The sequence below is a fragment of the Camelus ferus genome, chromosome 32 (assembly GCF_009834535.1).
Source record: "Camelus ferus isolate YT-003-E chromosome 32, BCGSAC_Cfer_1.0, whole genome shotgun sequence".
NCBI lineage: Eukaryota > Metazoa > Chordata > Mammalia > Artiodactyla > Camelidae > Camelus > Camelus ferus.
In genome coordinates this window covers 12,787,915-12,811,605 of record NC_045727.1, presented here as the reverse complement: position 1 = coordinate 12,811,605, position 23,691 = coordinate 12,787,915, and the positions used below count along the sequence as shown (strand labels likewise).

The 23,691-nt window shown below is 57.7% G+C and overlaps 2 protein-coding genes across 15 annotated transcripts in view; one reads left to right on the top strand and one right to left on the bottom strand.

Annotated features, from left to right (window-relative positions):
* The window catches only part of SFI1 (SFI1 centrin binding protein), a 65,052-nt gene extending 59,771 nt beyond the window's left edge, over positions 1 to 5,281 (top strand). For 7 of the 8 annotated variants that reach the window (XM_032471479.1, XM_032471478.1, XM_032471477.1 and 4 more), the window contains 10 exons: positions 147 to 307; positions 729 to 803; positions 1,340 to 1,414; positions 1,524 to 1,700; positions 1,777 to 2,039; positions 2,530 to 2,634; positions 2,716 to 2,929; positions 4,146 to 4,462; positions 4,895 to 5,006; positions 5,081 to 5,281. In XM_032471479.1, the coding sequence (XP_032327370.1) occupies positions 147 to 307; positions 729 to 803; positions 1,340 to 1,414; positions 1,524 to 1,700; positions 1,777 to 2,039; positions 2,530 to 2,634; positions 2,716 to 2,929; positions 4,146 to 4,462; positions 4,895 to 5,006; positions 5,081 to 5,185 (1,604 nt within the window). In that variant the 3' untranslated portion in view covers positions 5,186 to 5,281. The remainder of the gene's footprint in view (positions 1 to 146; positions 308 to 728; positions 804 to 1,339; positions 1,415 to 1,523; positions 1,701 to 1,776; positions 2,040 to 2,529; positions 2,635 to 2,715; positions 2,930 to 4,145; positions 4,463 to 4,894; positions 5,007 to 5,080) is intronic. The other variant, XM_032471480.1, reaches the window with a different exon arrangement.
* The window catches only part of PISD (phosphatidylserine decarboxylase), a 30,806-nt gene continuing 12,340 nt past the window's right edge, over positions 5,226 to 23,691 (bottom strand). For 2 of the 7 annotated variants that reach the window (XM_014559309.2, XM_014559308.2), the window contains 7 exons: positions 11,067 to 11,301; positions 9,490 to 9,655; positions 7,926 to 8,162; positions 7,659 to 7,797; positions 7,350 to 7,496; positions 7,031 to 7,191; positions 5,226 to 6,561 (listed from right to left, as the gene is read on the bottom strand). In XM_014559309.2, the coding sequence (XP_014414795.1) occupies positions 6,337 to 6,561; positions 7,031 to 7,191; positions 7,350 to 7,496; positions 7,659 to 7,797; positions 7,926 to 8,162; positions 9,490 to 9,655; positions 11,067 to 11,116 (1,125 nt within the window). In that variant the 5' untranslated portion in view covers positions 11,117 to 11,301 and the 3' untranslated portion in view covers positions 5,226 to 6,336. Of the gene's footprint in view, positions 6,562 to 7,030; positions 7,192 to 7,349; positions 7,497 to 7,658; positions 7,798 to 7,925; positions 8,163 to 9,489; positions 9,656 to 11,066; positions 12,140 to 14,536; positions 14,685 to 21,589; positions 21,688 to 23,691 lie in introns of those variants that run through there. The other 5 variants (XM_032471490.1, XM_032471489.1, XM_032471491.1 and 2 more) reach the window with 5 other exon arrangements.

The following is a 23,691-nucleotide window of genomic DNA, read 5'->3' as shown; positions in this document are numbered from 1 at the left end:
AGAGTGGCCGCTGTCCACATGTGGTGGTCTCACCAGGCGTGGGCTGACACCCCGGCTGGATCTCCACATGGTCCTCGCAGCTGTCACCCTTGCGTGGTCGTCCCTGTAAATCCTCCCAGAGAGCAGCTGCCTCACATCTGCCGTAGGCTGTCTCAGGACCTGGTTTCGGCGCTGGCGGGACCGCAGCCAGAGGGCGGCCCAGCGGAGGGTCCGGCTGGAGAGGGCGGCGCAGCATCACCACCGGCAGCTGCTGCTCCAGGCCCTGGCCCGGTGGAAGGCGCACCACCTGGGCTGCGTGAGGAAGCGGGTGAGGCGGGCAGCAGCTCCTGGTTCGCCTGTGCGGCGGGGCTGTCCGGGTGGGAGACAGCGTCTGGGAAAGAAAGGTCCTTCCTGTAGAACTCGTGGCAGCCAAGTGTGGATGCTAGGTGGTTGGGGTCCTGTGGGCACAAGGCTGCAGGAGCCTCTCTGGGTGCTTAGTGAAGGCTGGGGTCCCGTCTGCCCGGGTGGAAGATGGCTCAGGAGGGGACCTGGCTTGCTGTGAACCATGGCCTGGCAGGCCCTGGCGACCTACAGAGGCACCTGGACGCCCCTGCTGGTCAGGAGGCCCTTGGCCCTGGCGGTGGGAGGAGTTCGCATGGGCCTGGAGCCTCTCACCCTGTGCTGTCCCCAGGTGCTCTGGGCACCTGACCACTCGGGCACACAGATCCCTGTGTGCACTCTCTCCCCAGCTCCTGCAGAGGCAGGCCACCCGACTCCTGGCCCGGACACTCAGCCGGGCCTGCTTCCGCCAGTGGAGACAACAGGTGGGAGCTTGGAGAAGCCCCCACCCCACCTCCTCTGCGTCCTGAGCCCACGCCTCTAGTTCAAATCTAGTTTCTAACGTTGCCCTCTTCCCAGGGCTCCTGCTACCCCTAGTCACTTCCTGGCACCACCAGCTTCCTTCGCTTGTGACCTGCTTAAGGCCAGGTCACTTCAAGTCACTGTTTCTAGTGTCACATTGAAAACATAACCAGGGTAATGTCCAAGAATGAACAAGAAATGCATTTTAGGTCTTGATAAAACCCCGGGCGGTCCTGCGTCCTGCTGGGTGGAGCTTCCTAGCAGGAGGCCCCTTTCTCCTCTCCTTCAGCGCCATCCCAGCTTTCCTCCTGGAGCCCAGTGCAGCCCCAGCTCCCGACTCCAGAGCTCTTTGCCTTTGTTCTTCCCAGAGGAGCTTCCTTGATCCCCTCCACAGGGCCAGGCAGGGCTGGGCCCTTTCATGGAGGGAGGGCAGCGCCCGACCAGAGCGGGGTCTGAGAGTGACCAAGCCACGTGGTGGTATTTCCTTCTTGGCCAGTAGCTGGTGTACAGGAGGCGGGAGCAACAGGACACGGCGCGAGCCCTGTGGTTCTGGGCCTTCTCACTACAGGCAAAGGTAACAGGGCTCCCGTCCCAGGAGAGGACCTGCCTTCGGGGGTGGTGTGGGCACATCCCCTGGGGGAGCCTAGCAGGGCGGCTGGGCCTCACCTCCTCCTCTCCTGGAGGTGTGGACCGCATGGCTGGGCTTCGTGCTGGAGAGGAGGAGGAAGAAGGCGCGGCAGGAGCGGGCGGTGCAGGTCTACCACCAGCAGCTCCTCCGGGAGGGCATCACGCGCCTCCTGCGATTCGCAGCTGGCACGAAGGCCTTCCGGCAGCAGCTGCACGCCCAGCAGCAGGTGCAGGTAGGCCCAGGGCGTCCCCTGACCCCTCCGTCGGGGCAGGCAGGGTCAGCATGACCTGACCAGAGGCTGGTTGCAGGCGGCCCACAGTCTCCACCGTGCAGTCCGTCGCTGTGCCACGATCTGGAAACAGAAGGCACTGGGCCCAGGCCGGGAGCCTCGGCCCCCCACATCCACTGTGTCCAGCAGAAGAGTGACCTTTGAGGGTCCCCTTCCCAGCCATGTTGCCGCTGGGGCTGGGGATGCTTCCCTGGACATCAAGAGGCCACCAACTCCTCATGGGCCTCGGGGAGCTCCGGGCAGCCTGGCATCGGCCGCCGGGGACCCCCAACTCCTGGAGCTGTGAGTAGCCCATCCCTCACCCCTGCCTCCGCACTTCCACCTGGGCCAGAGCTTGGAAGGAGGACGCCGAGCCCCGAGGGTCATGGCTGTGGAGCAGTCCCCCTCCCACCCCAGGACCTGGTGGCCTCCCCACTTATTCTGCTACAGCCAGGAAACAGGCACCCTGTCTGGAACCCCACTCCTTTGTGACCTGGCCCCTGCCCCGTCCCCACATGCTTTGCTGATGCAGCTGACAAGGGCCAACCCTAAGGGGAGCCTGTGTTGCCTTAGAGGTCAGAGGAGGCAACACGGGTGGGGCGTCCCGAGGTGCCGGCTCTCATCAGTGGAGTTACTAGTTCAGTAGGCTCTGGGGCAAGAGCCTTTCCTTCTCCAGCCTTTAGTCTCCCTTTTAAGATTGAAGGTTTCGGACTGGATGACCCCACCCCCCAGAGGTCTCAGGCTCCCAGCAGCCCCTGGGCAGCCTGGGTGAACGGCCTGTGTTTCGTCCCAGCAATGCTGCCCGCTGGGCGAGGAAGCAGCCTCGACGCCCAAACTTCCTGCTGGAGCCCCTGCAGAGCCAGACGCCCCTGGGGCACGGCACCCTCAGGGGACAGGGGTAGGTTGTGTGGTTCTGGGGCTGTAGGGTGGGTGGCCCCCTTTCCTTCCTGCTTCCAGCGCCTGCCTTCCCTCTGCTCAGGCCTGAGGCACTGTGGGACCGTGGTCTCGGCGTGGTCCAGCCAGCAGGCCCTTGCTTGACGACGCCCTTCCTGGCAAAGGCCCGGACAGCCCTGGACCCAGGCAGCCCCCTGCCGAGTGTGCCTGGCCTGAAGCTGCCTCCTGTAGTGAGTGCAGGCTGGGAGCAGCTGCCCCCTCCCTCCTTCCTGTCCAGTGAGGCTGCAGCACCTGCCAGGGTAAGTCCCGTCACCTGGGTCCCTGCTTTTCGGTCTGGCTTTAGGGGTAGTGCTCGTTTTTGTGTGCTCGGTGCTGTAACTGCAGCTGTACTCATTGCTTCTGGAACACTCTGGGCTCGGGAAGACGCAGGGAGACCACGGTCCCAGGGACACAGCAGTGAGCATCCCCTGGGCTGGTGAGCTTACGTCCTGGTGGTGGAGACAAAAAAACTACATGCAGACAGATGAAGAGAGTGCAGATCACGGAGGGTCGTGCAGGCCCTGGTGAGAAGTTTGGATTTTAAGAACAGGAAGTTGTGGAGGATGGTGGCTGCTGTGCTCTGGTCCAGCAGGAGATGCTTGTGGCTGGGACGGAGGTGGTGGTTGTAGATGTCGTGGGAGACAGACTAGGTAGGACTTGCTCTGATGTGTTTGAGAGGAAAAGAAGGAATCCAGGATGGCTCCTGGGTTTCTGGCCTGAATAACTCAGAAACTAATGTTCTTTTACTGTGAGAGGAAAGACTGGGGGTGGGGACCCAGTGGGGTGAAGCATGAAGAGTCTGTCTTGAACCTGTCAGATTTGAGATAAAAGTGACGGATTCTGAGTCTGGCCTTGAGAGACAAGGTCAGGGCTGGAGATCAAAACTCAGAGTCAGCAGCACAGGTTGAGGTGACCTCTTGAGAACCAATGGGGCCACGACTCGGGGGCCTGTGACGTAGGAGTCAGAGTCCGGGCAGGGAGGTGTGAGAAGGCACAAGTGTGCGGTCACCGAGGGGCAGCGGGGGGCCTGCGCCCTCCAGGGAGCTGGTGTCTGAGGAGCTTCGACCTCAGTGGCGGTGATGAAGGAGTGGGGGACAGGAAAGGCCATTCCCACCAGGCAGCACCGTCACCGGGAGGGAAGGAGGAAAATTGTATCTGTGTCTGCACAGTAGTTGCCTCTGACCGCTTTCCTCACTTAAGTGCTAGGTCTCAGCTAGGGGCGTTGCAGGGGTGAAGGAGTCAGTAGGGCTTGAAACAGCGGCTTAGGTGGTGCTAAGCCAGGCTCTGGGGAAGCGATGGGGCCAGACCACAGAGGAGCAGGTGTCCCTTGGTTGCTTGTGGGACCCTCTCCACTGGTGTCAGGTGCCGAAGGGGCGAGCTGTGGCCGGTGTGGGGAACTCCAGCTCCTGGTGCCGCAGGGCCCCCTCCCCGCCTTCCTCCCGGCTTCCCTGCTCAGTGTCTGTCTTTCCTTTACAGGTGTCAGCACGACCAACGCCCCAGGCCTCTCCATCCCTGGCTGGTGTCCCCAAACCCCATCTGCTCCTTCCTGGGGACTTCACAGCCAGGCCTGGTGGCTGTGATGCTGCGGGTGTGCACCTGAGGCCTGTTGGTGCCTCAAGCACTCGGGCCACTCCGGGCACCAGGGATCCCTGGTTTCATCCTGGGCCCAACAGGCAGGATGGTGAAGATCAAGCTTGTCTGTCTGTTGCCACCAGTCACTCCAGCCTGGAGGCTGAGCTGGAGGGCATCCAGCAGCAACTACAGGACTACCAGACCATGAAGCAGAACCTCAGGTGAGACCCAGAAATAACTGCCGGCCCCCACGCAGGCGGCACCTTTCCCCTTCAGTCCTGCTCAGGAAGGCCCAGGTGAGCTTTACCTGCGGGAAAAGCTGAGCAAAACTTTAAGCCTGTCATGTGGAAGCTGGTGTCTACCCAGCGGTTGTGATTGTGATGCAGGATGAAGCCTTTAACTGCCCTTGCCTGGGGTCTGGGAGCACGGCCTGTGTCCCCCACGCCCAGGCCTGGGACCCTCAATGTGAGCAGGAGGGAAGCACGTGGGTCCCAGGCAGCCAGCTCAGTGCAGGGAAGACGAGTGGAGTGGGGGAGAGGGGGGAATGGGAGCCCTTCTCCCTCCACCCACACCGCAAGTAATTGGTGTGCTTGTCCCCAAGCCAGAGGCTCTGCCTGGGGTCCAGCCAGGCAGCAGGTGCATCCTTCCCCCAGGTCCTGCCAGCGGCAAGCAAGCAGCCTGAGGCGGTGGCTGGAGCTGAGCCGGGAGGAGTCCAGGCCCGAGGACCAGGAAGCGGAGCAGCAGGTGCATGAAGAATTGCAGGAGGTAAGACTCCAAGCACCATGGGACAGCTCTGGGCTGTCCTTCCTCTCAGTCTGGCCCACCTCTCCCCTCCCCAGGTGGAGCTGCAGATCCAACAGCTAGCCTCCGAGATCCAGGCCCGGCGCCAGCCCATCCGTGCCTGCATTGCTCGCGTCCAGGCCCTGCGGCAGGCTCTGTGCTAGTCATCACCCTGGGCCCACATCCAGGAACAGAACGCAAAGCTGCAATGAATTTTTTTTATTGCAAAATGTTGCAATTAAATGAATCACTGTTCAGAAGTCTCCCACTTTTCATACAAAAATACAGTGCTACTGATACAGTTGAAAAAGTTCAAATGGCTTCTCCTGCAGGAGAAATTCACAGCGTCCCCAGGAAACATGAAACCTGGCCCTGTCCCCACCATCAGTGGCTCCCCAAGGACTGCGTACCTGTTACCTGGGGACAGGTTTTCTAGGCACTGACATTTCCCTCCCCCCTCCCCCACCACACATACCAGACAGACCAGGGTTCTATGTCCAACACATGCCGCTGAGTCAACAGCAGCAACTTTCCCATGTTTTATGTAGGTCTGGATATAGGGAGGGGACACAGGCTCTCCCCTGACCCCAGCTAGGCCACCACCACCACCTGCCCCAGTCACTGGAAACCCCTGAGCAGGTTTAATCATGGGTCCTGCCCACTAGAAAGAGGACGAACCAGCTCCAGAAGTCATCAGGGCCTGCAAAGCACTGAACCATTAGTGGCCACCCCTACACTGCTGGCACAGTTGGGGGGTTGCTGGCAGAGTTCAGCCACAAGTGCAGAGAGAAAAGACATTTTTTCCCAACAAGCAGGGTGGGGCGAATTTGGGAATAGAAAGAGGCTGCATTCCAGGCCCCATGGCCCTGCTCTGGAGGGCAGCGAGGACCCACAGTCAGTGCTGGGAGGCACCTCACCCCGTGCAAGGGAAGCCAAAAAGCAGTGCTGGGAGGAGCAGCAAGAAGGTACGGTACTACCACTTATCTCAGAATGGAAATCAAGACCAACTGAATGCTCGGCCAGGAGAGGTAGGGTCTCCAGTTTATATGACATGTTAGAAAGTATCTCCAAGAGGGAATGTGAGACCATCCCAGCCTGCACTTTGTCTTCAGGTGGGAAAGGGGACAACACTGGTCTAGGGGCATGGCAAGGGCTCTGATGACCTTGTCTGCACCCCTGGGCAGCAGAGACACAAGTCACCCAGGTCCTGCCTGGTCAGACTCAACAGTCCCTTCCCCAGACAGCCTTGGAGGTCCTCCTCAGAACACGCTTCTCTGGAAAAGACCCCGTAGCAGCCGTGGCCAGGAAAGAGGCTCTAGAGGGAACCCAGAGCCTCCCCAAATCGGATTTTCTGTCCTGCTTTCAGCTGGAAGTTGAAGTCCTTGGGGGCCTCGAAGATGAGCACGATGGTGGAGCCCAGGTTGAACTCGCCCAGGTGCTCGCCTTTGCGCATGGGGATGCCCTCCTTGTTGGTGTGTGTCACAAAGCTGAAGTCATTGTAGGAGCCCTTGCTGTACCGCGGGCTGTTCGTGTGCAGGTCCTAGGGGAGGCGGGAGCAGAGCATGTGGACCTTGGACACACCTCTCCTGCTGTCCCAAACCCCCTGTCCCCAAGCCCTGCTTGGAAAGGGAGGTAGGGATAGCACCTCAGGCCGTGGACTGGGTCTAACTAGGCAGCGCCTGATCGGCTGTGAACGTAGAGGCATCAGGCCCAGCTGTTCACCAGCACAAAGGGTGCTGCAAAACCAACACGGAGAAGGGGACTCCTGTGGGCACTGGCGTCCCTCACACACTTGGCCTCCATCAGCACATCCCACCCCAAGCTCCACATTCCCCTTGCAATCCTGGCAGAAGCAAAGTGCCCGGCAGGGAGGGTGATCCCCTCCCTCTCCAGCCACCTGGAGACCAGGGTGAGTGGTGCACATGGGGCAGGGAAGTGGGAGACTTGCCCTTGTAGAATTTACGGTCCCCGTGGACCTGGGGCCTCAGCAGGACCTGGGCTCTGCTTACCCGGTCAAAGTAGATGCGGATGGAGCCCACGTTGGTGGCTCCCACGGCTGTGAGTGAGAAGAAGCCATGTTTCCAGTCCCCGGTCAGGACCACCCGCTCATTGTGGCAGAAGAGCTCTTTGATCCAGCGGGCCATGCCAGGGTTCACGGACATCAGAGAGCCTGTAGGGGCAGAGACAATGCCACTCCCTGCCCACAGCATCTACTCTGGGAGTACCCAAGACCCAGTGTCACCCCCAAAACACCCTAAGCGCAGAGTGGGCCCCAGCCTTGGAGCTCCCCCGGGGACCGCTCCCTCCCCTGAGCTGGCCCCAGCCTACCTGGGAAGTGGCGTCGGTGAGAAATGGTCCAGTCGGTGGGGGAGTGGAAGCAGTGGTAGTCCCCGGGGGCCAGGTAGATGACGCAGTGGTAGAGCTCGTTCCCTTCTCGGGTGACCAGCTGGCTCCTGAAGGAGCTGCAGGAGGTGGCTACAGGGGCAGGCCCGGGGCCAGCTCTCAGACCAGCCCTTGATGCTGCCCAGCACGGGGCCTTCCCAGTGCCCCCCACCACTCCTGCCCTTCACCCTCTTCACAATGCCCAGCGCAGCAACTGTGGCAGGGTGGCCCGGCTGCGACCAGGTGAGGACCCACCTGGAGAGAAGGGCAGGTCCTCAGCCGAGGTGCGTGGACCCAGGAATGACTCCAGCGAGTAGGTGACCCCCTTCACCTGCTCCACCTCGCAGTTCTTCACCTGCCCAAAGTTGAGGATCTTCCCATCCGATGGGCTGATCTGGAAGGACCAGGAGAGGGCTGGCTGTGGGGGGAGGGAACGGAGGGCAGGGCCGGGGGGGAGCACCCACCCGCCACCGGTTCCAAAAGGCACAGGGAGGAGCCTCGGGAGGCAGGGTCAGGCCTCACCACGCTGTGCAGGCCACACACGGGCCGCGCCTGAGGCTTCAGCTTGCGTCGGAAGAACTCGCTGAGATTGCGGTAGTGGTGCAGGTCCTCCACTGCGGCCTCCTTCATGTTCACCCCGAAGGTCCAGATGTACAGGCTGTAGATGGGCCTGCGCAGCCAGTGCGGCAGCTCCACCTGGTTGAGGCGGCCCCAGGCCCGCGACAGCAAGCGCGTGGGCACTGTCTTGTACAAGGCCACCTGCGGGCCATGGGAGAACGGGTGAGTCGGCCACGCCAGGCACACTCACCCCCTGCCCCCTGGGGCTACCTCCCCCAAACGCCTGGGCAGCTGGCAGCCCACAAGGGCTTTGTGATGTGGTTTCTCAGCGGGAATCAGACTGAGCTTCCAAATCTCTCATAAACAGTCCAGGCTAAGCCCGCGACACAGCTGTGCCAGCCACTTCCCACAGCGACTGCCCTAGTCCTGGGGGAGACTGGCCAGCATGGTCTGACTTAAGGAGGAAGGGGTGTAAATGGATCTGGTACCTTCTCACAGAGGCAGTGCTGCCCGCGTCCCAGACCAGCATAGGGAGCTGCCCCCTAACGTGCACGTGCTCGTCTCACCCCAAGGCTGGGGACTCTGGCAGGAGATACTCAGCACTGACACCTGCACCTCGAGGGCCTGAACACACCACTGAGCCCACCTGTGGCCGGGCCAGTCTGCAAGGATACAGCTCCTCCAGGAAGCAGAGGGAAATCGGCCCCTCCATCAGACCCTCCAGCCAAATGCCAGGCCTGGCGACCCAGAAGGGGCAGCCTCTCAAACCTCAGGTGCCATTTCCACAGCGGGACCTGCCTCTGATGGGTGGCTGCTGCTTGCTGCGCTCAACCAAGACACCAAGTCCCCAAGGTGGAGAAATGATTCCATCCCAACTTGAAACAGCTCTACAAGGTACTGAGCTAGGGCTCCCAGCCATCCCAGCTGATGCCCGTCCACAGGGCCGGCCCAGAACTGCCATGTGATCCCAGGCCCAGTGCCCCTAAGGTGGCCTTGAGCTTTCGAGCCCTTGTAACACCCACTTGGGCTGTCCAAGGACCTGGGAGCAAGTTTCCTCCTTGGGGTCAGCTTGCCCTGAGAGCCACACGCAGCCAGGCTGCTCCCTCACCCAGCCCTGTCTGGGCCTCCTGGGTCCTCAAAGGCATCCTTACCCTAAGGTACCACACAGGCTCCAGCCTCCCTGAACTGCTCTCTGGCATCCAGAAATTAATTTGGATTCTTCTCAAAATCAGCTCTAAGCTCTTTTCTGCCTAAACACAGGAAATGAGACAGACACCACTGGTTCTTTCCAGAAGCAGAGCCCCCACATGGCACAAATGCAGGCAAAGAGAGCAGGCAGGGTACAGCAGGCTGTTACAGTCACCTGTCTGCAGCCCCCATGGCCACTGACCAGCCCCACCCTCACCACCAACTCGCCTTCCAAGACAACCCTGCCAGTGGGCTCGGCCCCCACAGCACCGCCTCTATCTGACACAGCTCCAGAATTCTTGGGTCTTGGGGAGGCCAGGCCAGCAACCTGCACACTTACCCTGCTCACAGGCCTCCATCCCACCCGGCTGAGCGGCCTGAGGGCGCCGAGGGGCAGGAGGTAGTAGAGTACCGTCAGGGGCCAGGAGCGCAGTTTCAGGGCGGGTTTGGACATGCAGCTCAGCTGTCCCAGCCTCCGCCTCAGGGCCAGCTGAGGGAAGTGCAACCTGCAGGGCACATGGCCGCACACGGCCAGGATCAGCGGAGGGCCAGCGGGCACCACCCACCCTGGGCCAGCTCATCTCCATGGAGTCGGCACCTGCCAGGCCCCCTCATCCCAACACACTGTGTCAGGCCAGGGGCTTGGCTGCCTCTGGCCGGCAGATGCACGCCTGGTCACTCCCACCTGCCTGGCAGTGGAGGCATGGAGGGGGAGGCCCAGATCCGCGCTCCTCTCAGAGGCAGCAGCTTCTGGACCAAGTGCACTGGAGACGGTGCAGAGCCTGCCTCTTGGCCCCCACCCACCCCAGGACCACTCCGCCCCACAGGCTCTGAGATCTAGTCTGACCTCCCAGGGCCCCTGGCAGTGCAGGATCTGGGAAAATCTCTTCAAGGCTCCAGGCTTATTTCCTCACCTGATAAGAGACTGAGCCTGACAAGATCACAAAGGAAAACACAGGAACCATTCCATCTGTCCTTGTGGCTTTCCTACCTCATGCCAGTTTCTCCAAAATAAGCCGGCCAACCTTCAGGCCACCTCCCAGGTCTGCTGGGGCCACACACCTGACCCAGGCCCCTCCTCCAGTAAACGCTGGTGGGCCTTCCTCAGGTTCCACCCACCAAAATATGGTGCATTCAGCACAGGCTCATCCTTGGGGAGTCGCAGAACCTGGGGTGAGCCTTTCCACCCAAACCCTGGCCTCCTGAGGCTCAAAGGTGAGGCTGGAGTCACCTCGCCACATGCTTAGGCCATAGGCAGTGCTCCATCAGGAGACCACACCTCCAGCCACTCTGAGAATGGCCCCAGGCCTCGGTTTCCTCATCTGCAAAAACGCTGCATAGAGAATAAGGCCCCATCTGTGCCTGTGCACTCTCAGAACTCCTCTGTCTTCTGCCCCCGGTTCAACAAACCGAGGAACAAAGAGGCATCTCAGCTGATACTAAAAGCAGAAAAAAATGGAGAACTGAGCCCTGCAGTTCAATGATGGTGCTGGAAGGCACTGCATCTCTCTCGCTTGCCAGACCCCCTGCATCCATTCTACCATCCCACCCCCTTTTAAGAAGGAGTTCTTAAAAGGTCCAGGAAGGGAAAGGGGCCAAGCAAAGCCAGGCACATCACTGCTCTCCCTCTGGGCTTCCCCCGCCCGCCTCACTCTGCAGAAGAAAGGGGACCAATCCCAGGGGAGCTGCGCCTGGACACTGGGCCACCAGCCTGCTGGTCCCCCAGTACCTGAAGTGGGCTCTCCGACTCAGGCCCCCTGGGCCGGGCCCCTCCAGCCGCGGGGGCTGGTCCCCCAGCCCCCTGCCGCCGCCACCACCACCTCCACCGCGGGGCCGCTGAACGTGAACTCTGACCTTCCGGAGGTCGAGGCGGGGTGCGGCGGGGTAAGGATGCGGATGCAGCCGGCAGCATCTCACCATTTTGCCGCGCGGAGCTCAGGTCCTCGCCGCGCCTCAGACTGACACATGGTGGGCGGCACAGGGAGGCGGCGCCAGGCTCTTTCCCTTTGTCTCTCCTCCTCCTCCCTTCCCCCCAGGAGCTCTGGTGCTGTCACGGCTCCTGGGCTGGCCTCGCCAGGCCCCTGGTGGCTGGGGAGCCGCTTCCTGGCTGGGTAAGGTCCGAAGGCTCAAGGGTGCAGGGGAGAGGTTGGGGCTGTTGCAGAAATAGGCACCAGTCACACACCTGCTCAGGGCCCGTGCATCAGCCCCCACCTCGGCCTGCTCTGTCGCTAGCCTGGCTGCCCGCTCATGGCAGATTGGGGACTGGGTGCCTCTGGCCACAGGAGCTCAAGCAGGAATCTGAGCCCCACGCTCCAGGCCCAGCGTCGGCCTGTCTGCGGCAAGGGCGGCCCCTCCCTTGCCAGGACCTGACCCATTTTCCTTTCAGGTGACAGAGTAGCATCTGAGGGATGAGGGGGCGGGAAGATGGGAGAGGCGCGGCGGGTGAGACCCCAGCATCTGGCCTGCTCCCGCTCTCCCCTCCTCCAGCCCGAGTCCCCACACCTGTCTCCTTGGACGAGGGCACCTGGGCAACCTCAGAGAAACCAGCCCTTCCCACCTCTCTGGGGAGGAACAGCACTTTGGCCGAAGGTTCCCAGGCTTCCGGCAAGGACACCCAGCCTCCGCAAGGCCCAGCGGCCCGCAGATACGCAGGTCCTGAGGGTGGAGAACTGACCCAGCCCACCAATGAACAGGGCAGACTCAGACATGGCTCCACCTGCACAGGCTGAAGACCTGATGCCCTCAGACCCACCTCGGCTAAGGAGGTGAAACCACCAGCCTGGCACCTGCCGGACCCCTGGGTGCGTGTGGCTGTGGAACCAGGATGAGGCCAACTGTTTGGATGTTAGAGTAGATTTCTGCCCCAGCCCAGGACCACCCCCTGCCAGCTCATCTCCCCAGCCCACCCACTGGTTGAGTGGCAGGAAAGCGGCCACCCAGGACTCCTCCTGTCAGAGAGCTGGGCCACAGGCACCATGGACACTCCAGGTGAAGTCCCACTAACTCCCATCGCCCCACCCCCGCCTCCCTCGCCTAGGAAACAGGTGACCGGCAGTTGAGCCTGGTGCTGGGCTCCAGAACGAGGCTCCTTCCCTGACTCTAGAAAGCTCAGACCATGCACACACACTGTGGAGGCAAGCGAGGCCTCGTGGGCCAGGACGGGAGCCCAGGCCTCCAGCCAGTTTTCCCCAGCTCTCTTACTGGTAGGACTGTGACCACTGCAGGTTTTGGTCAGAAAGGCCCATTCAGGAGCCCACAGGCAAACCCAGCTTGGCTCCAAACCTCAGGTCCTCACGGCAGATTCCCACCTGTGCCTTTGCACTTCATTCTCCCCCAGGGCCTCCAGTCCAGAGGGCTGGCTGTACCAGACAGGCCACCAGGGCAGGGCAGGCCTCACCCTCCTCCCGCAGTGGAGGGGCTCAGGGAAGACCAGCAGTCAGGGAGCTGCTATCCAGAAAACACTCCAAAATGGCCCTGAGGGGCCGGACAGGAGGTCCTTAAACCTCAATCTAGTCTTGTCCCTACTCCACCTCCTCTTCTAAAATTTGACAGCAATCACCAGTGGTGGGCCCCACAAGGCCTCCCAGGAGCAGACATGAATTCAGCTGTCCCCCAGGAAATGGTCCAGACCCTCTGACCAGCTCAGAGCTGCAGGATGAAGGGAAGAGGGTCCCTGGCGGTCCCCCTTCCTCACTTCTCAAGGGCAGAGCCACGTTCTCAGCCAATAATGCTCCCAGCATCCCCATCTCAGAGCCCCACTTGCCCTCTGCACCTCCAACGACCTCTGGAGGCCAAGACAGAGCTTCCTCCCTCTCTGGTTCCGAGACCAACTTGGGGAGCTCAGGCCTGGATGAGTCTGCAAGGAGGGTGCCCTGAAGCCAAGTGCAGACACCATCCCTCCCTCCATTCCTCAAGGACACTGTGGAGGGGAGTTTGGTGCTGTGACCAGTAGGACCTTAAAGTCATTACACAGCCTAAGGGCCAGCCATGTGGAACATAGGAACTCAGAGTGGCTTTGGTGGGGCACAGGGACACTCTGGTTACTGTGGTCCTGGCTGACCTCCTCCTACCCTTGCCCTGAAAGCTAGGAAAGGTCTTGCAAGTCACAGGCGCCCTCTGGGTCTCTGTTTCCTCATCTGGAAATGGGAAGGCTCTTTCCTTCTACTCTCCTGCCTTGAGGCTCAAATCACAGCTGTGACCATGGCTGAGAAAGTTCTGCTCAGAAAGCCCATGTCTCTTGTCCACCCAAGAGTTTAGTGCAGCCTCATCCCTCAGACCTGGCTCCCCACGCCTGCCCTCCCTGTCCATACCCACACTCTGGGAGGACAGAAGTTTGCTACCACTGGGAAGATGGAAGGAACAGAGCCCAAGCCACAGGGCAGTGATGACAGAGGTGATGGCTCAACAGGTCACCTCTGTCAGGACGTGCTGTTCCGCGGGTCACACTCGAGTGGTGCTGTAACATTGCCTCCCACCCCTCACTGACCAGGACGAAGGCCTTGCAGGCCTGCACTGTCCAGTCCAAGACAGCCCGAGAGTTGCTCCTGATCCCTGAGGGGAAAGTGCCCTGGGTGCCATTTACCCCGCCTGAAGCCTCAGCAGAAACCCCAGTGTCCCCAAATCACATGTCCCCAGCCTGTCTTGCTCCCACTCTGGAGAGCAGGCCAGGCAGCTGTATCCAGGTGAGGCCACCAACCATCCCTCCCCCGAGTTGCAGGGCTAGAAGCAGACAAAACATCACAAGTGGGGACCCAGGAAAATGGATTCTTCCCAGGTGAACCATCTTCAGGAAGCCTTGGGCAAGAGAAGAGGAAGGAAGCAAAGAGAAGGGTCCAAAGGTGCCTCTTTCAAGGGCGGTGGAGGTGGGAATAGGACTCGGCAGGGGTCTTTCTTAAATCCCTCCAAGGAAAAAAACCTTCTCTCCAGCAATCCTTAGCGCCAGCGGGGAATGAGGTTCTGGGGGGCAGGGTGTCCCCCTCCCCGCCCTCGGGTGGTACATGGTGACAATCTCAACTCATCCAGTTCCCATTGAGGATAGGGGAGTCTCCCTGCCCCTCTGATGCGCGTCCCAGGCCCTTTCGGCAGCACAGAGGAAATGGGCCCGGAGCTCTCGGCGCAGGAGGGTTAGAGCCGCCGGCAACACAAGCATTTCCCTTTTCCGGGCCGTGGGGCAGGAGATGCTACAGGATGCGGAGGAAGTGAGCTCATCCGGCGGCCCCGTGACCCCCGTGTGGGGCCAGGGAAGCCACAGCTTAATCAGGGCTGCGGGGTGGGCTCCTCAGGCCCTAAGCGGAAAGGGGCGACCTGCACCCCGGGAGCCGGACGGCCGCCGGGGTCGGCGAGGTCTTCCGGCCCCGCGCGGCGGGGCGGCTCGGACGCTCACTCACCGGCAGGTGGTCTGGTCCCGCTCGGCTTCCGCGCGCCACCCGCCGCCGACTCGACTCACAGGGAGGCGCCGCCGCGGAAGCCTGGCTGCGGGCGAGCGCTCGGGATCCAGCCACTCAGGCCGCCCGGGGGCGGGGGCAGGAGGCCGGGCCAGACTCGTCAGCCGCGCCCCGCCCCCTAGCCCAGAGTCCCTTTAAGGGGAGGGGCGGGGCCGGGGTGGGGGCTGCGAGAACAGGCGACCACTCCTGCCGGTCACCGGACTTCCCGGGGTGCCACCTCCTAGGGTTGGGGGCCCCCTGCCGTCCTCGGCAGGGCTGGGCCTGGGCCACCCCACCCCCACTAGCCCCTCCATCACCGGGGCTTCACGTGTTGCGACCTTACCGAGGGCTGGCTTCTCTGGACTGAGCACAAAGCCACCTCCTGCCACCTTTTCTAGCCTCGCAGTGACAGAAGGCATCTAAGCCCTGGCTCCTTCCCACACCCCACCCTGAAGACAAAAGCTGCTCCCCACCCCACGCCCTCTCCTCCAGACACACACACCCTGACACACACACACACACACACACAAACCCCTGGGGTAGACCAGCAAACAAGATCCAGTGGACAAGGTCCACCTCACCTCGCCCCGCATGTAGGCTTCTCGCTGGGATCCAGAACCTGTGGGGTGATTCTCGCCTTATCTTTTTACCCCACTAGATGGTGGGGCCCAGCCTGCACCGTCAGCACCCCACCCCCACGCCCACCTAGAGCACTGGGTCAACACAGGATGGAATGAACCAGCCTAACATGTTTTAGGGGAGGGGGAGGGTCTGGCCAGGAACACCACCACCACCCACCACTCAACCACAGGAAGCATATGGGATCAGGAGGTCCAGCAGCTGAACTCTAGCTGCTTCTGACCACTGGGAATTTACTTTCTAAAGCAACATCTGGACAGGAAGAGAGCCTACAGGGCTTGTGAAGAGCTGGGCAGCTAAGCCGGCAGGATAGACAGGATACAGTGCTGCCCAGACACAGCCCCATACACCTGCCCCCTCATCCGATCCAGCCCAACCGAGTGACAAGCTACAGGCCTGGGATGACACAGCGGGGAGGGGAGAAGATGGGTAGTGACCTACCTCATGGACTTCCAAGATATCAACACCTACAATGTACGACGGGAGCAGGGGGTGCACAGGGTGGCAAATGCCTGACCGGCAACCTCCGCCCCCTAGCCTGGCCCCAGGGAGACTTCAGACCATGCACAGGAAGATACTAACACAGAATCCTAGCAACACTAAATCCCAGAACCAGAAAGCTGGGGAGACAGTCCTGACTTCCCCAAAGTCTGCATTGCGTCCAACCAAACCCAGCCCGAGGCAGACACGAGAGGGAAAAACAAGTCTGTGGATCAAAAGTGCAGGCTCTCATCCGTGGAGCAGCCTCTGGAGCGCTGATGCTCTCCGCTGTGAGATGACCACCCGGGCCACTGCACGTCTACCAGGGTGCCCCTGGAACCGTCCCTCGCAGAGCCTCTCAGGCTGGCTGATCGGTATTTAGAAAACTCATAAATCAGCTCTGAGATTAGCCCTCCCCGCCTTCTAACCTGCCCTCCACCACGTGCTTCAGTAGGGAAATGCCTTCTGGATTCCAGACAATACTTAACATGATTTCTGGGAAAAACGAAAACCCTTTGATAGGTCTGCTTTCCCACTCTAAATGAAGTCCCTTCCAGCCACATTTGGTCCTTAATTTCCAGTCCTCCCGCTTTATTTGGAATCCCCTGGGAGGCAGTGCCACCTAGCGCCACTGCAAGGCTCTGCAGGCCCCAAGCCACCTGGCCAACAGCACCTGTGGCCCGCTGCTGCTCCCTGCAGAGTGAACTCCCTGCACGGCTGTGCCAGGGAACAGAAGCAGCAGCGGGACAGGGGCGGCAGGTGCTCTCTGTTAATTCTCATTTCCCAAGGGGTGGCAGGGCCCCTTGAGGAGCATGGATGAGGAGCTGGGGCAGGTTATCAGCCTCACAAAAGCCTAGACACAAGCTCCGACAAACACGAAGTGCCCTCAGATAATTCTCACACCCCTGCCCAATTCTCCCCTCCATGTCCCCGAGTGTTTCTTGGCAGTCCCACCAAACAAGATGACTTCTCTGAAGCCGAAGCAGCGAGGAGGGGTGCAGCGGGATGGAGGAGACAAAGTGCTGAGCTGGAGCCCGGCCTGTCTGTTCCATGTCCCCTCCAGGCACTGCCCTGGGCTGGGAGGCAGGGGAGAGGAAAGCTGGAGTGGCGGCCACATTTCCTGGCAGGCACCTGAAGGAGGGCCCTGAGGCCCTGAGATGGTCTCCTGCTCCAGAAGGAGCCCAGGATTCTCTGAGGACACAGCTGGGCAAGTGGGAGGGTCTACTTCCCACCAACTTGACTGTCTGCGCATTTTAACATTTATAATTGTTTTGTCTTGTAACACCTATTAGGTAAGAAGTAAAATAATACTTCCTGAACCCCAAACCCCTGCCAGCCTGGGACCAGGTATTTACACACATACCATTCTCACTTACCAACTTTATGAGGGAGTTAACAGCAGCCTGTTCACAGAGGGGAACAATAAAGCTGTAATAATTATAGGAAGCTGAAAAACATGCAAAATATGTTCAGCACTGTCCAGGGTCCTGGATGCTGGGGGCGGAGGAGCAATCTGAGTGCAGGCCGCTGGGGGTGTCCGGATAGGCTGATCTGGCTTCATTTCTTCTCAGAACTGGAACGCTGCACCACACATTTTTACAAATTCTAAACTGAGGCCAGAAACAAGGAAGCGATGCTAACACAGAGAATGAGCGCGGATGCGAGCCCACTGCTCCTGACTGGGGCCGGTCGTCTGCACAGCTGCTACCCTGCGACCTCGCCACAGGCCCCATGGCCTGGCCGTGACGCTGACCAACCGCATGAGCATGCTCAGATGCAGCCCCTGCAGCCTGAAGGGTTCGGGGTGAACTTTCATCACGTCTGCAACATCCTTCCAGACGGCTCGGAGAGAAAACACACGCATACACACAGAGAAAGCAGACACGATACAACACTCCAGCTGGGCAGTCGAGTGGCGCATGCAGGTAACTCTCAACTCTTCTACTCTGCTCAGAAGTGCTCACAATAAAAAAAACTCAGACTTTGCTTTAAGCCACAGAAAAATCTCTAAATTCTACTACTGGGGAGAAAAACCCAAGACCACGATCCCCACACAGTCTCCTGCTCTGAGGTAAGCCCCCCACCCACTGTGGCTGCTCCACACGGGGGACTTAGGACCGAACCCCTCACTCTGTCTGCTCAGCCCGGGCGCAGCCTGCGGGCTCTGCGCCTGACAGGACCAGCCAGCTGCCGACCACGGCCCTCCATGGAGTTGGCTCCCAGCTTTGCAGGAGGAGGGTCACATGGACTCCTTTGGGGAAAGGGTCCACCCTTTCCACCAGGCCAGCTTTCCGACCCCTGCATCTCTGTCCTCAGGTCCAGTCAAGGCAGAAGAGACACCTTGGACACCCCGGGAAGAGGGGAGCCTGCCAGAAGATGCCATCCTGCGTGCAATGCGCAGCACCCAGGTGCTCACAGGAAGCCCCACGGTCAGCACCCCTGACTGTCCCCCACCTGCCATCTGTCACCTGGTGACTCTGGGTTTGCAGACACTATACACCCGCCAGCCTCTTATTAAGACACCCTTATGAAGTGTTGTCCCCGCTTTTTGACTTACAGGGACGAAAGGACAGCGTATCTGAAAACACAGCTGCCACACAATGCAGACCCCACGACGGATCCGAGTACCCCGGCAGCCTTCCGGCCTCGGCTGCTGCTTCTGCAGGGCCATCTCTCCGCAGGAGCCCAGTGGCAACCACCCTCTGCCTGAGGCCAACCGCCAGGCCTGGGTGGCCCAAATGAACAGGCTCTTTGACCACGAACCCAGAGCTTTTCCAGGAAGGACACTGAGAGTTCCTGAAGAGAAACCTGGCAAAGGTCTCCTCTCCTCTCTGGCCACCCAGCACTCACTCGGCCACCTGCAGCTCCCGCCCTGAGGGCCCTGTGCATCCTTCGGGGCTGCCCAGTGCTGACAGCCTTGTTTCTGGAGGAACAAGGGTTCCTGGTCCTGTGCCATTCAGACTGAATGTTACATTTACAAGTACTCTGTGCCAATATAAACAGAGAATAAACACGTGAAAAATGCTGACGTGGACTCACATGTAAAGAAAAGCAAACTACAAAATGTATCAGGCCCTGAGTCATGATGCTCCGTTTCCTCCGCAGCTCGGACCACAGAGTGGCTCCACCCCCATCCGCCCAAGTCAGTAGTCACGAGTCACCTTCCATCTCCGCCTCCCTCATCCAGCCCATCAGTGCATTCGGTCCACTCTCCCCTCACAACATACCCAGAACTGAATGTGGAATCTCAAAAAAATACAACAAATTAGTGAATATAACAAAAAAGCAAACTCACAGATATAGAGAACTAACTAGTGGTTACCAGTGGGGAAAGGGAAGTGGGGGCAAGACATGGGTGGGGGTTAAGAGCTACAAACTATTAGGTATAAAATTAATTACAAGGATACACCATACAACATGGGGAGTAGAGCCAATATTTCATAGTAACTGTAAATGGAGCATAACCTTTAACATTGTGAATTACTATACTGCACACCTGTAACTTTAATAATATGGTACATCAATTATACTTTAATATAAAAATACCCAGAATCAAGTCCCCTCCCCGCTCCACTGCTCCCACACCGATCCACCCACCACCTTCTCTTGCTGGGGTCCTGTCAGAGCCTCCCATCAGGTCTCCTAATCTGTCTCCACAGCAGCCAGGACAACCCAATCAGAACCCAGACCACTCAGCCTCCACTCACAGGCCCTCCAGCCCTGCTACCTCTGAGCCCTCTGTGCTCCAGCCACTCGAGCTCTTTGTTCTTCTTCCACAGGGACAAGCCCTCTCTGTCCACCTCAAGCCTCTGCGAGGCCTGCTCACCCCTCCCATCAGCTGGCCCCTCTGCTCACTCGCACGGAGCGAGTCCTTCCACCACTGCGCCGGTACCAGCCCCGCTCTGCCCCAGCCCGGGACAGCTGTGCCCTTTACCTAAGTTTTCTCCCCGGCATTTCACCGCTTGATGTGTCCCTGTGCCCGTTTGTTTCTAACCTGTCTCACGGGCTACTAAGGGGAGCTCTCCGAGGACAGGACTCTGGCTCCACTCACTGGTGGGTCCCACATCTCACCAGGGCCTGGCATACAGAGGGAGTGAGTTCAAGGAGACAGGAATCAGGTTCCTCTATGACAAATGTTTCACTAACATCCAGTGTGGTTCACGTACTCAACAATACCAACAACAAACAGGTACAATCGCTTTTTTTTAGAAGCCAAAAACATAACACAAACCATACAGGTGTTCAGACCCTTCCAGAGAGCAAGCCTACACCCAGGCATTCAGCCCAAGGAGAAGGCTGTGTGCAAAGAAGTGCTCGACAGCATCATTCACGAAGGAAAGAACTGCCAGGGCACCAGAACCGAGCGCAGGAGCGGAGCCACTGAGAGCATGTACTTGCATGAAGTCTTGCAAAACCATCGTGTAACAGCAATATGTATACGGCAAAAAAAAAAAGGCAACATACAGAACAGGAGCAGCTGACCTTGAACAACACAGGTTTGAACTTACAAGCGGGTTTTTTTTTCCCCCCAAGAAATACGTACTACAGCACTACATAATTCTTGAATGTGGAACCACACATACTGAGGGCTGCCTGTAAAGTTATATGCATATTTTCGACTGCTGTTGGGGGTGTGGTGTCAGTGCCTCTGACTCCTGCACTCTTTAAGGATCAACTGTATATCCATTTAAAAATGGAGACTAAGGAAGTGAATGCATGAAAAATAAAGCCCATAATTACGCGCTCAGTCATCTGATGAGAAGGGGTGGGAATCATGACTGTCCTCCCCTGGTTTCCCACATTCTGTCAGAGTTACGTCATCTCTGCCATTTATTAGAGAATGAGGCTGGTTTCCACAAGGGGGCCAAGACCATTCAACGGGAAAAGGACAGCCTTTTCTACAAACGGTACTGGGAAAACTGGACATCCACGTGAGTGAAGTAAGACCTTTACCTTATACGATATAAAAACCAACTCAAAGTGGATCAAAAACCTAAACATTACACCTAAAACTATAAAATTCTTACAAGAAAACCTTCACGACTTGGTTTCAGCAATGATTTCTTGGATATGACACCAAAAGCACAGGCAATAAAAGTTCAAACAGATAAACTGGACTTCATCAAAAGTTATGATCAAGAGAGTGAAAAGACAATCCACAGAACGGGAGAAATATACCTGCTAACTTATGTATCAGAGAAGGGTCCACTATCCAGAAAAACAAAGAACTCCCACAACTCAGCAACAAAAAACAGACCAGCCAATTCAAAAATGGACAAAGGCTTGAATAGACATTTTTCCAAAGAAAATATACAAGAAGCCAATAAGCATGTAAAAAGATGCTCAATATCATTAGTCCTTAGGAAACACAAATCAAAACCACAATGAAATGTACTTCATACCCATCAGGACGGCTACTATCAAAAATAAGTAAGTGTTGGTGAGGATGCGGAGAAACTGGAACCCTTACGCATTGCTAGTGGGAACGTAAAATGGTGTAGCCACTGTGGAAAGGTCTGGCAGTTCCTCACAAAGTTAAACACAAAATGACTGTATGATCTAGCAATTCCACTGCTGGTTTTACACTCAAAGAACTGAAAGTTACTTTTACACCAGACAGATACTTGCACACCAATGTTCACAGCAACACTATTCACAAGAGCCAAAGTGGAAACAACTCAGGATCTATCAACAGATGGATAAACAAAACGTGGTATATCCATACACTGGAATATTGTTCAGCCTTGGAAAGGAATGAAACTCTGAAAAATGCCACAACGTGGATGAATCTTGACAATATTTACGGTAAATGAAACAATAAGCCAAACACCCAAGGACACACGTCGTATGATTCCACTTACATGAAGTACCTAGAAGGCAGAGGAGAACAGTACTTACTGGGCGTAGCGGGGCGGAGAGCAGGGAATGGTGCCTGACAGGTACAGAGTTGCTGTTTGGGATGATGAGAAAGTTCCAGGAATGGACAGTGGTGATGGCTGCAAAACAGTGTGGGCGTATTTAACACCTCTTAAAAGTGGTTAAATCGTGTCCCCACTCGGGTTCCTATGTTGACATGCTAAACCCCAAACGTGATGGTATCTGAGATGGGGGCCTCTGGAAGATAATCAGGCTTACATGAGGTGATGGGGGTGGTGCCCTTATAAAGAGAGACTTCAGAAAGCCTGCTGCTCTTGGCCATGGGAGGACGTAGTCCACCAGCCTGGAAAGAGCTCACCCTGATCTCAGCCTTCCCAGCCTGCAAAGCTGCGGGAACATAAAATTCAGTTGTTTCAGCCACCTCAGTCTACAGGGCTCTGTTACAGCAGGCTGAGCTAACACAGCACATTTTACCAAAAGTTAAAGGAGAGAGAGGACAAAGACAGAAGTACCCCTAAGACTCCAGGTAAGGACACACGACCAAAATATTCTGGAATGGTTTCCGTGAGGAGAGGGAGAGTGGGTGCCATTACTAGTCAGAACAGGCAGCAGAGTCACCCAAAGTGACCCAGGAGAAGACGATGAGCGGAAGGGACAGATGGGGAGGGAGTGTGTGCTCAGGGACGCACATGAAGGCTGACACACACGGAGGACACAGTGGACAACAGAAGGAAGGTGAGGGCGGGTGGTCTCCAGGTCCTGTTCCCTGAGCTGCACTCCCCTAGGGTTACAGGTCCCCCATCTCATTGTAAGCAGATGGGGCAGGGGATCCCAGAGATAGAACAAGGCATGGCTTTCTTGACACAGGAGAAGCCATTTTTGGCCTAAACCATTAGAGAGCTAAGCCAGGCCACAGTGCTTGTCCTTGAACACGTCGCAGTCTTAAGGGAAGTGAGGGAAGACAGGAACAAAGGACAGGCAGTCAAGAACCAATAGGTCAGCAATAAAACAGAGTCCTAGTTCCTCCTCAGGGGGCATGCACAACTCTGACACGCATCTTTAAGTTCTGGAGGAACTAAGGCCCCATCCAAGCGGAGGACGGAAGGATGATGCTGACCCTCAGGACTTCAGTCAACTAAAGCTGGGACTCTGTAGACCTGGCCCCAAGTCTGTGCTGAGCTCTCCTCTGCTCAAGCCCCTTCATGGATGTGCACGGACTCTTGGCTTAAAACTTCCCCAATTCTGTTGTTCACGGAGACGCTGCTTTGGGATAGATCCCCGGTGTTCTCCTTACTTGCTACAAGTGATAAATCCTTTCTTCTCCCGCTCTTTGGCTTGGTGTGTCTTTTGGCTCGACACCCATCAAGAAGAGAACCCAGTCTACAGGTAACGTCATGGCCCCCAAACCCACGCTTCATGTTAATGACCTCCGACCTCCCACACACTTCTCTCATCCAGTGAGCAAAATGACATCACCGGCAATACAGAAAGGCCTTCCTGGATGCCCACAGCACAAAGGATGTGGCCCTGGCTACCTGCACTCAAAGCACAGGGGTGGGAGGCAGAGGAGCCGTAAATGGGTGATGACAGCTTCCATAAGCAATCACTCCCAATATTTAATCGTGATACTGTAATTTATAAAATTAAGAAATATCTATTTCTTATAATGACCAAAATAACCAAAATATATTTCTTGAATGTATCTGGACAGGGTTCCTGGCTCACAGCTTCCGGAACCCTCGGAATTTCCTGAGTGGTAAGAGCAATGGAAGCATCTTTTGTTTCGTTTGGGCTTTTGTCCTCAGTTCCTGAAATGTATTCAAAGCCTTCAAGGTGAACCAGTTACCCTGTTGTTCCTAAAAAGCCCCTTTCCATCACAACTGGGCTCATGTCAAAGATGTGACTTTTGGAAATCCCTTAAGGATGGGAGCTGGTTGCCAGGGGAACCAACTAGAATAGAGCACTGGAACAGTCCCATCTCCCTGATTTCCAGGGCAGGGAGAGGGGCTGGAGGGTGACTCAGTCACCAATGGCCAATGGCTTAATCCATCATGCCTGTGTAATGAAGGCTCCGTAAAATCCAGAAGGATGGCACTGGGAGAGTTTACAGTTTGGGGAATCAG